This window comes from Abramis brama, assembly GCF_963993115.1.
Source record: "Abramis brama genome assembly, chromosome: 1".
NCBI lineage: Eukaryota > Metazoa > Chordata > Actinopteri > Cypriniformes > Leuciscidae > Abramis > Abramis brama.
The window spans coordinates 17,567,865-17,585,209 of record NC_139963.1 but is presented as its reverse complement, the minus strand read 5'-3'; the positions used below and the strand labels follow the sequence as shown (position 1 = coordinate 17,585,209).

Below are 17,345 nucleotides of genomic sequence, written 5' to 3'. Positions count from 1 at the left end.
ACTTGGAGGTAGAATTCTTATTTTTTCCTTTGCGTTTCATAGTGCTATCCTGGGTTTCCATGTGCGTTCAAGAGTTCAGTTAAAGATCGCCAACTTAAGGAGGAAATTAAACTAACGTAAAAAACAAGTTACTTCGCCTAAACAAAACAGAAAATGGCATAATGCATAATCGAGCGATATGATCCGTCCGGGTTTAAATAGAGTTAAAATATAGGGGATGGAAAGTAAAATTGAAACAGCTGCATGAAACTGCGACCGCACCGGCTGCCATCTTGGATCACCCCTCGATTCCTCCGTCCCCCTTTTCTTTCCTTGCCTCCTTCCCGCGCATCCTACATGGGGTGGAGCTGAGACGCGAGGAAAGGAAACAAGGATGCAAAAATAAAAATTGAGAAGACTGTCCCATGTCTTAAAGGTATAGTTCACAGACAAATGAAAATTAGCCCATGATTTACTCACCCTCAAGCCATCCTAGGTGTATATGACATTCTTCTTTCAGACAAATACAATCAGAGTTATATTTTAAAAAAAGTTAAACAGCCCTTCACTCTCATTATTAAGTATCCCATCATGTATATGTTCGGGAACTTATGTGCCCCTGAAATCACGAGATGTCGAGGTAAACATTCCACTATTATGTAACTGAATTAGATACATATAATTTGGTAGTAAAAACATAACGTGTTGCACATTTTATTGGTGCAAAGATGAGTATGGTATGTGTAGGCCTATTTTGTACAACATTTGCAACTGTTTTTATCACTTAACCCTAAGTGATAAAACCCTAACCCTAACCCTAACATTTGCAACTTTTATCACTTAATTAGAAGCATCACTTTTATTTTATTTTTTTAATGCAAAGCATTGAAAATAAGAAATAAAAGCTCTGTAAACACTTGCATTTTTTGCAAGACTATAAGTGTGTCCAATCGAGTAATCAAAAGCTTGCAGTCTTTACGCTTACTTGAACACATGGGCCAAATAGAGGAAATACGTCATGCAAGTAGACAAGTAGTCAAGTGCAAAGACCGCAAGTGTGGGCATTTGGACAAGGCATTATTCACAATATTAATTACGGTTATTATTACGACATCTGGCGTGAACGCATAGCTCCGCTCCTCCAAACCTAATCAAACACACCTGAACAAGTTAATCAAGGTCTTCAAGATGAGGCTACTAGAAAGTCACAGTCAGGTGTGTTTGATCAGGGTTGGAGTTATCCAGACCTCCTTGGATCTTTAAAAACGCCTTTTCAGAAACTTTTATACAGCGAAGCTCATTGTGAGATCACAGGTCGAGAGGATGACAGCTCGAGTGTACTGCTCCTTGAGAGTTGTTTTATTGTGCCTGTTTACATGGTTGTGCACAACACTCGCTGGAGTCGCAGGTGAGAAGATCTTTTAGCTTCATTACACAGTCTGAAGAAATGTGTAAACAAGTGCCTTACAAAATATGACTTCTTTTGAACATTGCTACAGTACATTTAGTCGCAATAGTAAATTTATGAAAAGCACATTAACTGTCTATCTGCATTGTACTTATTACACACCCCACTACTCTGTCTTTAAAACTGATTGACAGTTTAGTGATAAATGGAATTTATTCTTGATTTTAAGCAGATAAATGCATGCATATTTCCAAGTTTGAGACCTATATTTCAAAACCCCTGACTTCTAAATGCTGAAACAGTTAAAATACTCCCTGGTCCCTTTTAACAATCCTCTTCTGTAGAGTCCGGTCAGTGTCCGGTGACGCTGACGGTGGTGCCGTCTCAACGAGGATGTACTTCTGATAGAGACTGCTCTGGAGGACATAAATGCTGTCAATTTCCCTGTGGGTCAGTGTGTGTGCCGCCTGTTTTCAGTGAGTTTCAATTAATGATGGATGCTAGAAGTCTCCCAAAAGAAACCCTGAAAATTTTCACTCAGATATTGCTAGTAAACTTGAAACTGCAAGTAACACGTTGAACTAAAAAATGAAACTTTGATGTTGGAACTATATAATTTATATTCAAACCGTAAATGAGACCTTCAGCATTCAGTGATGTTTTCTGTCATGCGTCTTCATAGCCAAGCCAGGAGTGTGTCCAAGTACCAAAACTGGAGGAGGAAATTGTGCCAAGCTGTGTTACTATGACAGTGACTGTCCGGACAATGAGAAATGTTGCAGCAATGGATGTGGACATCAGTGTATGGCTCCATATACAGGTAGTTGTATTAGTTATGGAGTTATCTAGTTATGGAGTGTTTGGGTCATATACTAGTCTTGTCTTTTTATATACTAGTAGTGTCATAGTTTAACAGAATAGCTTTACAAAGTTAATAAAGATGATGGTTATTTAAAATACAATTCACTGTGTAACACTTGTTGTTCGTGATTTGCGTTTTGTGCTGAATGCCACTGAAAGGACAGACTAAAGATTACTATCTGTATCCCTGCAGTGAAGCCTGTGGCCCAACCGCCGAAGCCTGTGGCCCAACCGCCGAAGCGTGTGGCCCAACTGCTGAAGCCTGCAGTGAAGCCTGCGACGCAACTGCTGAAGCCTGTGGCCCAACCACTGAAGCTTGCAGTGATGCCTGGGGCCCAACCGCCGAAGCCTGCAGTGACGCCTGGGGCCCAACCGCCGAAGCCTGCAGTGACGCCTGGGGCCCAACCGCCGAAGCCTGCAGTGACGCCTGGGGCCCAACCGCCGAAGCCTGCAGTGACGCCTGGGGCCCAACCGCCGAAGCCTGCAGTGACGCCTGGGGCCCAACCGCCGACGCCTGCAGTGACGCCTGCGGCCCAACCGCCGACGCCTGCAGTGATGCCTGGGGCCCAACCGCCGACGCCTGCAGCCCAACCGCCGACGCCTGCAGTGACGCCTGCGGCCCAACCGCCGACGCCTGCAGTGACGCCTGCGGCCCAACCGCCGACGCCTGCAGTGACGCCTGCGGCCCAACCGCCGACGCCTGCAGTGACGCCTGCGGCCCAACCGCCGACGCCTGCAGTGACACCTGGGGCCCAACCGCCTGCAGTGACGCCTGCGGCCCAACCGCCGAAGCCTGCAGTGATGCCTGCGGCCCAACCGCCAAAGCCTGCAGTGAAGCCTGTGGCCCAACCGCCGAAGCGTGTGGCCCAACTGCTGAAGCCTGCAGTGAAGCCTGTGGCCCAACCGCCGAAGCTTGCAGTGAAGCCTGTGGCCAAACCGCCTCTTGGCGGTCTGAATGGGCCTGAGTGGGCTGGTCACGATCACCACGATGGCCACGGCTGTCGCGGTCACCACGGCGGTCATGACGGTCACAATCACCATGATGGGCAATGTAAATCGTGACATTGATTTTGCCGAACTCAAGTTCTCTTACAGATTATTTCAGTGCTTTATTTGTATTGAATGTTCCCTGTTTATCATCAAATAAATCTTGTTTAATGAAGTGATTTTGCTTGATTGGAGTTTTTGGTACAAAAAATACATCTCCATTTCTGTGGATGCATGTTGTTGTCCTCTGTCAACAGGTGTTTCATCCTGTGTAGTCAAGGAAGTTGGTTTATCCTGTCTAATCAGGGAAGGTTGTGTTAATGTTATCCTCTGCAATGCCAGAGTCATTCTCTTTATAGTAAGGGAAAATTTATCCTCTGCTCAATCAGGGAAGGTTAACAGCTTTTAGTTCATGTTGAGGTTTATCCTCTTTGTCAGGGGAGTACTGTCAGGAAAACATAGGTTAAAAGAAAACCTACGTTAATTCCCCAACCACTGATAAATCAAGTGATCAGTTCAAATCATTGTTAGGACCGCATATGGACTCAGTAGCGACTAAGTTAGATTGGATTTAACAAAAAAATCTGGTATTCACACAAAGTAGGGTCTGTTGAAAAATGGAAGGTTTGTATGTGGTTTAATTTTTTTTCTCAAGTCACCAATTTCAAGTTGCAATCCTTTTTTATTGCTTTACCTAGTCCTGTATTATTTTGGCATCCTTCTGTCTTTGAGAGACAATGGTTTAGAATCTGCACCCAGGTCAGTCTGTGGTTTGGTTGCAGACTCTGCTATGACTGTAGAGTCCGATACGGGAGCGACAGCACTGCTGGCCCTTGCTGTAAGTGTAAGCGGTGGTGTCAGTGGGGGCAGGCTGAATGCTTTGCTGCCGGCGGGTCCTCTTCTCCTCCCACTGCATTGCTCTTTTTTCTTCGGCTAGAAGGACACCAGTCTTAACGGTGGATCGCCAATTTTCGCGGTCCGATGTCACTGCTTCCCAAATCAGCTGGGCAGATGCTGCACGCTTTCAAGTCTCGCTTGCAGGCGTCCTTGTAGCGCAGGGTTGGCCGTCCAGTTGGTCGTGTTCCTGTGGCAAGCTCCCCGTACAGAACGTCCTTTGGGATACGACCGTCATCCATTCTGCACAGGTGGCCAAGCCAGCGCAGTCGCCTCTGTGTAAGGATGGTGAACATACTTGGCATACCTGCCTGAGCCAGGATGGCTATGTTTGTGATACGATCCTGCCAGGTGATGCTCAGGAGTCGTCTGAGGCAGCGCATATGAAAGGCATTCAGTCTTTGCTCTTGGCGAGAATATAGAGTCCAAGCTTCACTGCCATAGAGGAAGGTGCTCAAGACGCATGCTTGGTACACCTTCAGTTTTGTTTTGAGTGTCAACAGAGTGTTGTCCCAAGCCCTCTTTGCTAGTCGAGCCATGGCGGTGGCTGCTTTGCCTATCCTTATATTGAGCTCGGTATCCAGGGATAGGTTGCTGCAGATGGTGGAGCCAAGGTAGGTGAAATTCTCCACTACCTCCAGGGTGTGGTCACCGATAGTGATTGCAGGAATGGTGTTGACATCTTGAACCAATATGTTGGTTTTCTTGAGGCTGATGGCAAGGCCAAACTCTGTGCATACATCTGCAAAGCAAGTGATAAGTCACTGGAGGGCACCCTCAGTGTGTGCAGCAAGAGCAGCGTCATCTGCAAACAACATCTCCCGTATGAGTACCCTGCGGACCTTAGTCTTTGCTCTGAGGCGGGCGAGGTTGAAGAGGTTCCCATCACTCCTAGTATGGAGGAAGATCCCGTCTTCGGAGTTGCAGAAGGCATAGCGCAGGAGCAGGGAGAAGAACATGCCAAAGAGTGTTGGCGCCAGGACACACCCCTGCTTCACACCACACTTGATTGGGAAGGGGTCTGAGGATGACTCACCATACTGGACTGTGCCCATCGTGTTCTCATGAAATGATATAATCAGCTTCAAGAGCTTGGGGGGGCATCCAATCCTGTGTAGGAGAGTGAAAAGGCCAGTCCGACTGACCATGTCGAACGCCTTGGTCAGGTCTATAAAGGCAAGGAACAGGGGACGTCTCTGCTCACGGTACTTCTCCTGTAGCTGCCTAAGGGTGAACACCATGTCAGTTGTTGACCGTTTTGCTCGGAACCCGCATTGCCACTCCGGGTACACACGATCGGCGAGCAGTTGTAGGCGGTTAAAGATGACACGTGCAAAGGCTTTCCCCGCAACACTGAGGAGGGAGATCCCACGATAGTTATTGCAGTCACTGCGATCGCCCTTGTTCTTATAGAGCGTGAGGATCTTAGCGTCTCGCATGTCTTGGGGTATGATGCCCCCTTCCCAGCATTTGAGCAGGAGGTTGTGGAGGTGGCCGAGAAGAGAGCTCACTTTTCCTGCCTTGATGATCTCTGGTGGAATTCCATCACTGCCTGGTGCTTTCCCACAGGCCAGTGAATCGATGGCCTTCCCAAGTTCCTTGATGGTGGGTGGCGAGTCAAGCTCCTCCATGATGGGCAGAGGCATGGTATTTCGAATGGCTGTGTCAGTAACAATGTTCTCTCTTGAGTACAGTTCCTGGTAGTGCTCAGCCCATCTCTCCAACTTCTTTCTGCGATCTGTGATGATCTCGCCGGAAGTAGATTTTAGGGGAGCAGTCTTGATGGCGTTGGGACCAAATGCTTTTTTCATGCCCTCATACATGGCTTGGATATTACCACAGTCTGCCGAAGTCTGAATATCGCTACACAACTTAAGCCAGTAGTCGTTCGCACACTTTCGGGCAATCCTCTTGGTGTTATTACGTGCCTCTCTGAAGGCAGCCAATGTCCTTGCAGAAGGCTGTCTCTTGTGCTCAAGGAGAGTGGTACGTTTTGCAGTGATGGCAGGCTCCAGCACCTCGATCCCTGCCACAAACCAATCTTCACTCTTTTTCACCTTCTTCCCGAAGGTGTCTGAGGCGACCTTGTACATGGTGTCACAGATGTACTCCCATCGCATCGTAACACTGTCTACAGGGCAGTCCTCCAGGGCCTCATCAATGGCCCTGGCGAAGCGTTCCCGCAGCTCTGTCACTGATGTTCTTGCCGTGTTGATGCGAGGGTGGCCCTTCTGCTTCGAGCGATGGGCTTGTCTAGGTTGGAGGCGCACCTTACTGCTGACCAGGGAATGGTCCGTGTCGCAGTCAGCACTGTGATATGTGCGGGTGACGAGCACGTGCTTGAGCATGGGTCTCCGAGTAACAATAAGGTCAAGCTGGTGCCAATGTTTGGATCTGGGGTGTCTCCAAGACACTCTGTGGTGGGGCTTGGTGGGGAAGAAGGTGTTGGTAATGCACAAGTTGTGGTAAGAGCATAGCTCAAGTAGTCGCTGTCCGTTCTCATTAAGCTTGCCAACGCCAAAATGTCCAATGCAGTGTGGCCAGGAGATGTAGTCAGCGCCCACCCGGGCATTGAAGTCTCCGAGCATGAGCAGGTTGTCTTTTGGTGGAATCTCTGCAATTTTGGCCTCAAGTTCGTAATAGAAAGCATCTTTATCCTCAGCTGTGGAGCATAGTGTGGGGGCGTAGACGCTGAAGATGTGCAAGGGTCCCGAGGAGGTTGTGAGACGGAGGGAGAGGATACGCTCAGTCCCCTGAGAAGGAGGTTCTACTGATGGTAAGAGAAAATTTCGCGCTTTATCTACCCCATAAAGTCGGCGCTTGTCTTGCTCCAGTCCTTGCCAGAAGAAAGTGTAATCTCTCTCCTTCAGACTTCCACTGGATGGAAGACGTGTCTCTTGAAGGGCGGCAACGTTGATGTTGAGCCTTAACAGCTCGTGATTGATGATAGCGTTTTTTCTAGCGTCATCAACTTGCTGAAGATCGTCACAGAGGCCAGGGCACAATGTTCTGACATTCCAGGTTGCCAGCCGCAGGGCTGGTGACTTTTTGGTCTTTTGATTATTTCCTGGTGCTGGGTTTTACAACCTGCCTGTCGATTTTGTCTAAGCTCCATGTACCCGATGAAGCAAGCAGGTTGTGGCGGGGTAGTACCTAACTGCCCGGGGCTGCCCGGGTTAAGGCGGGCGGTAACGACCCAATGGAGCATGATGGTTCCTCCCACCGTCGGGAGTAACCCCTAGCGCCCGGCTCGACGCCAAATGAGCCATGACTTAACACTGGTAGACTGCTGCTTCCCGTGTTGTTTCTGCACTGCGACAGTGCAGCTGGAGTGACCTCTCCAGGTGCAGGCCTGGGCTAATAATATGGAGATCCTGGGTTGCCCAGACGTCAGGACCCCCCTCTCGGCTTTGCTGGCAGGTTCTGGCAGAAAGGCGAGCCAATACAGTCAGTGTCAGCGCAGCTGCAGGAGTTGCCGGATGGTGACATGTTCCTTCACCATCCGCCTGAGGGGCTCCACTCCTGATTTTCTGTTGGGGTTTACTCCCTTAGCCTTTGCTTTCCCTGGAGCTAACCACAAGGCAGTGGCTCACGAGGGTTTCTGTACAGAGTTTTCCTTCTCTGTTGAGGTATGATGGTATATCCCTTGGGTCGCTCTTTGTCTGGAACCTCCCCCTCGACCTTACCGCCATGGGTGGCCCTACCAGGAGCTTAAGCTCCAGACGGCATCGCTCTCAGGTACATCGGAACACGCAAGGCTCTCCACCACGACAAGGTGGCAACCCAAGGAGAGCCTGTATTATGTGTCCTTGTATATAGACCTCCTATAATGCAGATTTCTGCTAAATTTAGTTGGTCCTCATCTTCCAGGTGTGTTGATCATCTCATTCGTACCATGGACATTCCATCTTCACCAGGGTGACACTTTGCGAGCCGTTGCAATTTGCTTTCCGTCATTGGTGAGGGAGGTCCGTTAATAGCACGCATCCTTGATCCCTCACTTTATGCTGTGTGGGGTTGAGGCTGGCTGGTGTAGCTTAAGGTGAGAGGCTTGGAACCAGATGTCATCCTCTTTAACCATTTTTCTGATCATTGCAAGATTTTTTCCTGAAATCATAACCGCACACCCATTGGTCCTTATTGTTGGAGTGAACAGAATATATTATAGATATATATTATCTATAATAGAATAGTTTCTGTCAAATGTGAAATATTGCTAAAATTAAATATCTTGTCTTTCAGTGATCTGGAGAAAGTAATCCATTCTTTTATTTCCTCTTGTTTACTGCAATGCTTTGTACCTGGGTGTAAGTCAGTCCTCACCATCACGTCTTCAGTGGGTACAAAATGCGCCAGAAAGGTTGTTGACAAACACAAGTAAGGGGGATCATATATTCCCTATTCTGGCCTCTTTACACTTGCTTCCAGATAATTTTAGGATAAAGTACAAGGTACATTTGTATACTTTTAAAGCCCTGTACGGACACGGACTGGCACCTAAATATGTTTCTGAGATCATCCATTTGTATTACTCATAGAAATCATTAAGGTCGCAAAACCAGCTTCTCCTTGAAACTACTTGGTCATGCTTAAAGGAGAACTCCGGAAGTCCACAGTAGTCGATTGTCGAGTTCACGCACATAGGTTATCACGCGCGTGAATTCGACAATCAACTACTGTGGACTTCGACTGAAAACAGGAAGAAAATACAGGTATGTGTGCTGGCTGAATTAACATAACTTTTATTCATATCTTTCACATCTACTGCAGTCAGATTCACCCGTGTTAACTCTAAAGGAATCACTCACATGGCTGGGCACTTGTAATGACACATCAAGGATGTTAAGAGGCTAAAAGCAGGTTTAAAACTTGCCCCATTGAAGTCAATAGGGTGCAAATTTTAAAAAGAGGATAACACGGTGTAGGCAACACCGTTTTTTGTCGTTGTTCTCTGTACTGACAGCACTCCAAATGTACAAAAAAATTAGCTCAATGTTAAAATTGACCGGAGTTCTCCTTTAAAAGGCAAGGGAGATTTCTCAGTTGCTGCTAGGGGTGCGAATTGGCACTGGTTTCACGATTCAATTCGATTATGATTATCATGTCAACGATTCGATTCAATTTGATTTCACAATGCATCACGATGCATTCTTTGCAACCTCGGTTTTCAATGATCCTGCACATGGCTAAATTTTCATCAGTAAATAGTCTACAAGCAGTCAGATATATGAACTCCCTTTTTATTTTATCTGCTTCAAATAAAACTTAAGTCTGAACAGAGTAAATACACTAGTAAATGAACACTAGTAGTAAGTGAACACTAGTAAATATACAGGGTGGGCCATTTATATGGATACACCGTAATAACATGGGAATGGTTGGTGATATTAAAGTCCTGTTTGTGGCACATTAGTATATGTGAGGGGGCAAACTCCTCAAGATGGGTGGTGACCATGGTGGCCATTTAGAAGTCGGCCATCTTGGATACAACTTTTGTTTTTTCAATAGGAAGAGGGCCATGTGACACATCAAACTCATTGGTAATGTCACAAGAAAAACAATGGTGTGCTTGGTTTCAACGTAACTTTATTCGTTCATGAGTTATTTACAAGTTTCTGACCACTTATAAAATGTGTTCAATGTGCTGCCCATTGTGTTGGATTGTCAATGCAACCCTGTTCTCCCACTCTTCACACACTGATAGCAACACCGCAGGAGAAATGCCAGCACAGGCATCCAGTATCCGTAGTTTCAGGTGCTGCACATCTCGTATCTTCACACCATAGACAATTGCCTTCAGATGACCCCAAAGATAAAAGTCTAAAGGGGTCAGATCGGGAGACCTTGGGGGCCATTCAACTGGCCCACGACGACCAATCCACTTTCCAGGAAATTGTTCATCTAGGAATGCTCGGACCTGGCACCCATAATGTGGTGGTGCACCATCTTGCTGGAAAAACTCAGGGAACGTGCCAGCTTCAGTGCATAAAGAGGGAACTGGATATTTGAAATTGTTACATGATGATGTGTTTCCCTCTTTATGCACTGAAGCTGGCACATTCCCTGAGTTTTTCCAGCAATTATGGAATCATTCATTATGGGTGCCAGGTCCACATATACTAATGTGCCACAAACAGGACTTTAATATCACCAACCATTCCCATGTTATTACGGTGTATCCATATAAATGGCCCACCCTGTATACTAAAGGCACATGAAACTGTCAAGTACTGAATGCATTTAAAGTGCAGTGTACTACTTCAAAAAGTATTTAAATGTTAACAAATGTATAAAAATTAAGTTAATTTATAACCCAAAATAAATAGTAAAGTCTTCAAAACAAAAACTTTCTGCACAGCTCTAATATACAACATAAAATCAAATAAATATAAAATAACAGCACTGGGCACTTCCTGAATGTAGCAAACGTTAAAATAAATTTAAGTCTGCACACAACAGACAACAGAGCATTTAGAACTAATAAATGCTAGTAAACACTGCAGTGCTCCAACATACAAAATAAAAGCAAATAATAAATATAAAATAACAGCTCTGGGCACAGGGTACTTCCTGAATATGCCAACATGAGTCATCACAAACATGAGTCACTGATCAGCATTTGGGAATTTGTAGGTTTTTCTGTAAGAAAACTAATTGATCCACATGCTCTGGTTTAAGAGTGTTTCCTTTAGCAGTGACCACATCTCCTGCCGTGGAGAAAATACGTTCTGCAGACACGCCTGTGCCTGGGATACACAAGTAGCACTTTGAGAGCCGAGAGAGGAGGGGAAATGTGACCTCATGGGCATGCCACCAGCTAATAGGGTCTTCAGTCAGAGGCAAAGATGGGGCTTTACAGTATTTCTCCATTTCCTCCTCAGCCCTGGCATAGGGTGTTTTGTGTTGTAATGTACCTTCAATGTCAGTGAAAGACTGTCCCAGCAAGCTCACTAGCAGCGATTTTGATGAGGCCTTTCTTTTGGGAGAAGAGGGTTTGTCCTCCATGGGTGTTTCTGTTCTTTTTGCCCCAGGCACTTCATCCACATTTGTCCTCTGTCCAACTGTACACTGAATCTGTGTTTGAACAGAAAATAGCATTAAACTAGCAGACTGTGTACAAAAATTCACGTAATGTAGCCACCAATAATATTTTTAAAATGTATTCATTTTTTACAAGAAAAATAATGGAATTACCTCCAACGATGCAGCCTCCCCAGTCACTTCTCTGCATATCTCCAGTCTGTCCTCCACCATGAGAAATGCATTCTTTATCTCGTGGATCATGGGTGAGTCTTCGATGGTGTCTGACATATTCTGGAGGAGTTGTGCAATTAGAGGAGCAATGAGAGACACTGTTAGATTGTGCTCTTCTGACATCAGTGTTGTTGCATCTTTCATTGGCTTTAATGCCCTCACAGCATCTTCTGCATTTGTCACATCTGTTTCAGTGAGACTGCACAGGTCTGACTCTCCTCTTCTGACCTCTGGAGACAGCAAGGTGGCACAAACTGCAGGTTGTTGTTCCAAGAACCTCTCAACCATGTAGTAGGCGCTGTTCCACCTTGTTGAAACGTCAGTTATCAGCTTATGGTTATTCAGGCCTAGACACTGCTGTTTCACTTTCAGACAGTGGCTCGCACGTGGTGCTGCGATGGAAAAATGTTGATATTCGTCTGACTCTGCCCAGAAGCCTGGAGAGCGGTGTCACTTTAAGCGCCCGCTGGGATGTGAGATTCAGCGTATGCGCAAAGCATTTTACATGAGGGAATTTTCCGACTTGAGCAGCAACGCTCATGTTCGACGCATTGTCTGTCACAAGCACTACATCTTTATCTGATGGCTGCCATTCCTCCACGACATGAGACAGTAGCTCTGCCAGATGAGCACCCGTGTGAGACTCATAAACGGCTCTCGTTTGCAGCACATGTGACAAAATCTGCCAGTCCTCGCTAACATAATGTGCCGTTATTGTTACATAAGACTCTGTGCTCACCGAAGTCCAAGAATCACACGTTATTGCTACTCGATTAGCTTGGTTCATTGACATTGATAGATTTTGTATTTTCAGTCATCAGATTAATTTACATTGTGACTGTGTATCAGATGTAATGTACTCTGTCTGTGTCTGCAAGGGTGTGTGCCAAATGGCCCATACAGATGAATGACCAATTCAGATGTATGGCCCATAGAAACTGATTGGTGTGAATGAATAAAAAGAATCAGCATTGCTCAGAGTGGATTAGCAAGTTAGACCGATCTCCTGTGGGAGGTCCTAACAGTTTTCCTTTGTTTGTAGCCCTTTTGTCTTCATGTATAAAGTTCTGTCTCAGACACAGAATGTTGGGTTAAGATTGTTGAAGGGCGACATGCTAACATCACTGCTGAAGGACTGATGCACTACAAACCTTCAATAAATTCTTCTCCCCACAAGAACTCTGGTCAAGCTTACTTATTTTATGTATTGGATAAATCTAATACATTGGCGAGCCACCCAAACGACTGCTCGGCCAAATACACCAAAATCTAACAACGCCATTACCTGGGCTTTGGTTTCATGGTAGAGTTCAGGTATTACCTTTTTTCGTAAAGTGGCTGCGTGCTGGGAGCTTATATCGTGGCTCTAGCGCCTTTAACATGTGACTAAACCTGGGGTTTTCCACGACAGAATAAGGCCGTAGATCCTTCGCTATGAAAGATGCCACAGATCAGGGGCCTCATGTATCAATCTTGCGTACGCACAAAAACTTTGCGTACGCCAGCTTTCACGCTCACGGTCGTATGTACTAACAGTGAAATTAACGCAAGAATGTGCGTTCCTCCACGCCAATTTCATGTCTGGCGTACGTACATTTCTCATTGTTTTTGTCCGTTGGCGACTCTTACAGGCAATGAAGTGAAGTTGCAAACATTACACAACGAATTGTTCTACAAGTCTATCGCACCACCAACCGTGGGAAGCATTGCTATTAATTTGCAATTTATAAAATAATTGACATATATTGTCACACGAGCCTTATGGGAATATTCTATCAATTATGCAATTAAATAAGAACATATAAAAGCATATGCAAATTGATACAAACCTTAGTCTATGGAAATGACAGCTTTGGTTTAATGTCCACCTTTATATCAGACCATTTCTTTTTAAGGTCAATTGGGGTAGGCTGTGTACAGTTGAGACACCTTAAATAACTTGCGTTCGCAGCAAGCACAAGTTGTGATTTTTGCTGTGCACGTGCGTATTAGTGTCCTCTTTGATCGTGGGAAATTTGAACAACGGACGCATCTCCGATCCGAAGATATCGGGAAAAGATATGACGTCCACTTCAAAATGCACTCTCCACAATAAATAGCTTATTATCCTTATGTGACTGTTAAACGTAACTGGTATCACCACAAACTTTATTCTGTGCCCTAAAAACTGGCATATTTCATGGTATTGTGTCATGCAAGGTATTGCAAAATCTAGAGAAATGTGCGAGGTGGCCAGCGGGGGATAGTTGAGACCCATATCTACTGTTCCCCCTGATAGAGTTCTATTAGGAAACACACTAATAGTTTAGTTGTTCAGTGTTATGATAACAGTTTAAACGCCGTAATAAGCCAGCATAGGACGCAAATGAAAATAAAAATTGATATTTGTGATATTTAAACTGTGTATTATTATTAAATATTGTTACATATCTTGTTCCTGCTTTATACATTTTAATCAGTGCTAATTTAAATAAAATGAATGAATATAAATGGATGAATAAACAAAAATGTTGCCCAATTGTTATTTTCTTTATTTGTCTTTATTTTTTATATTTTACAATGAATGGTTAGTTACCTTCACATCATTAGAAATGGGTGTCTCAACTGTACCATGCACTGTCTCAACTGTACCACATATTGGTACAGTTGAGACAAAGTTGAGACAAAAAGCACCTTATTTTTATGAGCTGATTGTGGAAAATATAAACTACTTGTGGGTATTATTGATAGATAATATCTTAGTCTACAAGCTAATGTAATGTCATGTGACGTGTCATGTGGAAATTCACTTCTTTTCAATGTCTATTTTTGTGTGAAAAATCAAAACGCAAAAAGTGTCTCAACTGTACTCAGTCTACTCTACAGTGCGACTTTCAGATCCCACCGCATTGACGGCATCAGCCAAACTCTCCCACTCATATTTGTTCCTTTTGTTATTAATTCCGGAGGACAAAGTTCCAAATAAATTTTTTTTTTTCGTTTCTACCTCCGATAGTAGCACCTCCAATTCACTTTCTGTAAAGTTTCGTTTCTTGCCGCTATTTTCTTACTGCTTTCTTTTGCCAAAGTGGACTCATTACCATATTTAAATTAGTTTAATTAAGGGAGGAGACTGGGTGGGGCGTTGTGCTCATGCATGTGCGCTCAATTTTACGTTAACTGAGATGTACAAAGAGAATATGCGTGGGATCCTTCGTACGCAGAGATTCATACATCTGTTTTTTTTTGTGCGTACGCACATTTACAGCTTTGTCCGTACGCAATGTTTTAGTATGAATTCAACGCAAGTCAAGTCTTTATACATGAGGCCCCTGGTTATTTTCTTGCCTTTCTCGGAGTTGTGCGGCAGAGTTGATATTGTTTGAACTATTGTTGGCTGAGCTGGGTCGGCCTTGGGACCAGCAGCCGTCAGCATCTCAGGGTGAAAACGTCTAACATGATTTCTTAGTCATGAGTTAGTCGTATTCCCAACATTTTTTATTTCAGCGTGACAGGTATTACACACCGCATGTGTCTTGTCCAGCTTGTCGTGCTACCAATGTGTTCATAAAAAAACAAAATGTGCCCAGATCTCAGATTTAAAATTTGTAGGTGCATTTTTTAATATTCGTGCCTGTGTTTCGCCTCCTTCCGCCATTGAGACCCTGCGACCTCATATGAGGACATTACATTTTTGCCTCTTGACACAATGATAGTCAAATTTGTAAATCTTAGACATGTTGGCCACATTTAGGGACACTGCCCACACCATCTTGTGGTGATATCACAACATTACACCAATGTCAGTGAGAAGAAAATGGCTGGAATATCAGCAAAACACTTCTACACCAGTTCCCGAAAGAAAAATGACCCAGGTAAAAAAATCTATTCAAATTATATGAATGTAACAAATGTATTTATGTACAATACTGTCTCTATCATTATATGGGGATTCAAATTTGACATATTTTAGTAATAGTATCACTCTAGGACATCAGTAAATGTGAAGCACTCGTTTGAGGACATTGGGACTATATTATGTTATCCCGTTAACTGTCACCGTCCCACAGGTGGCACGTTTGCCCATATATATTTAGAACAATAATATCTTAGTAAACACCTAAAGTAATATTGACAAACTATATATCATTTGAAAGCTTACAATCTCTATATTTTTTCAGTTTTCAGTTTTCATATTTGGTGGCTGTTTTTTAAAATAAATTACAGAAGAGCAGTAATTTATCAATTTGCAACAAGAATATTTCATATTCATTAGGCGTGTTTGGCCTTTATTTTGAAATAGAAATAAACATGAAAAATCATGAAAGACTGGTAGAAACATCAGTTTGTTTTCATGCCAAGAGTTCAAAAGATAACACTAATTAAATGTTATGAGAAAAAAAGGTCTGAAAATGTTTAGAATATAAAGAAAAATATTATGGATTCTCGATTTGTGATGCGGCAGCGAGCTATAACGTCTTTTTATGTTTATAAGAGGTTGAAATCAAATCAAATACTACCAAAACACCCATACTATTTCTGAATAGGATGAAAAAGACACTAATCTCCAGCTCACCATCGGTGTCGCCAAACTGCTCCATCTCCAAAACGTTCGTACGCATGGGTCAGAGTTTGCGTGCAGGTGCGCAAATTTTCCCGTCAAGTTTGTTTTTATAAATCACAACTTATGCGTCGGAAGTGGCATATACGCCTCTTTCAGGGCCTGTTTTGTGCGTACGCAACGGTTATAAATGAGGCCCCTGAAAGGCAAAGGGGGAGGTTTTGCTGTAATTTATAGTCATATTTTCAGAATTACTAAGAAGTCTAGTTTCAAATATAATTGTTTTGAAGTGTTGGTGCTTAATATAGCAATAAATAGTGTAAATGTAGTGATTCTGACAGGTCAATTTAGCTCAAAGGAATTAGTAATTAATTTATATAGGGAATTCGAAAGAATCACTTATTATGGCCATGCAAATGACTCGTCCAGCGTTCATTTGAACCGGCCATAACTATCAGCTCTGCAGCGGATATAAATATCCAAAGAGAAACACTATTTATTAGCAAGGTAACTTAGCTCAGCAGTTTAAGACATTAAATTCATAAGCACATAACACAAGTAACACTTCTCTTTAAAATACAAACAAGACTTTATTGATTATTCTAACACATAAAACTAATATCAAACACACGCACACACATTCATACGAGTTGCAGAAAGAAAGAGAGTGAGGAAAAAATGAGTTTTAAGAGTGAGATTATGAAATCCCAAGTATGCACTTATAAGACATGACCTGAACGAACCATCAATCATTAATTTAACCCTTCTATCGTTTCTTAGGCGGGTTATTAAATCTATATCTATGCACCAGTTCAGCTTAAGAGTCTGGAGGCTACTTGCTTGTCTTTGCATTCCTTTTGGGGATTCCCTTTGTTGGTGTAAAAGGGGTTTCCCGGGTTCATTGGCTGGCGTCTCCTCCTTCCTGGATAGAGGAAATGGATGTGATGGTATGTGTGTGAAAGCTGCTCCAGCTCAGCGTCTCTCCTCCTCAGATCATTGATCTCCTGCTCCAGTCGCTCCAGTCGTTCTTCAGCGCGACTCACTGCAGTCTTTTCCTGATCTCTGATCCGCTGTGTCGCCTCAGAGCGGCTTCTCTCAATGGAGCGGATGATCTCAGTGAAGATCTTCTCACTGTCCTCCACTGCTGTGTGTGCAGAGCGCTGTTACACACACATCACAATCACACAGTGAGTTCAGTGAGTCCAAACTGAGACGACTCGCACTTCTCTTCTTCTCCAGACTCACCTTATGAGACTCCACAGCCTCTCTCAGCTGATGAAGATCTTTCTGTCTCTGCTGGATTCTCTGACGGATCTTCATGACTTGACTTGACTGGTCTCACAGGACAGGTTGAAAGAAGATGTCCCTCTGCTCCACAATAGAGACAGAGACCGTTGTGTATAAATAAAGATGTTCAGTGTA

At 44.0% G+C, this 17,345-nt stretch overlaps 1 protein-coding gene across 1 annotated transcript; it reads left to right on the top strand.

The window, feature by feature from the left end:
• Nucleotides 1-1,272: 1,272 nt before the first annotated feature.
• Nucleotides 1,273-3,412, top strand: LOC311068195 (uncharacterized protein). Its single transcript, XM_084090489.1, has 4 exons — nucleotides 1,273-1,387; nucleotides 1,732-1,863; nucleotides 2,070-2,207; nucleotides 2,442-3,412. The coding sequence occupies exons 1-4, from the start codon at nucleotides 1,303-1,305 to the stop codon at nucleotides 3,308-3,310; spliced, it is 1,224 nt and encodes a 407-aa protein (XP_083946615.1). The 5' UTR covers nucleotides 1,273-1,302; the 3' UTR covers nucleotides 3,311-3,412.
• Nucleotides 3,413-17,345: the final 13,933 nt, after the last annotated feature.

Coding starts and splice junctions, on each gene's coding strand:
- LOC311068195 (XM_084090489.1), top strand. CDS start 1,303: ATGACAGCTCGAGTGTACTGCTCCTTGAGAGTTGTTTTATTGTGCCTG. Junction 1,388..1,731: donor AACACTCGCTGGAGTCGCAG/GTGAGAAGATCT, acceptor CCTCTTCTGTAG/AGTCCGGTCAGTGTCCGGTG. Junction 2,208..2,441: donor GTGTATGGCTCCATATACAG/GTAGTTGTATTA, acceptor GTATCCCTGCAG/TGAAGCCTGTGGCCCAACCG.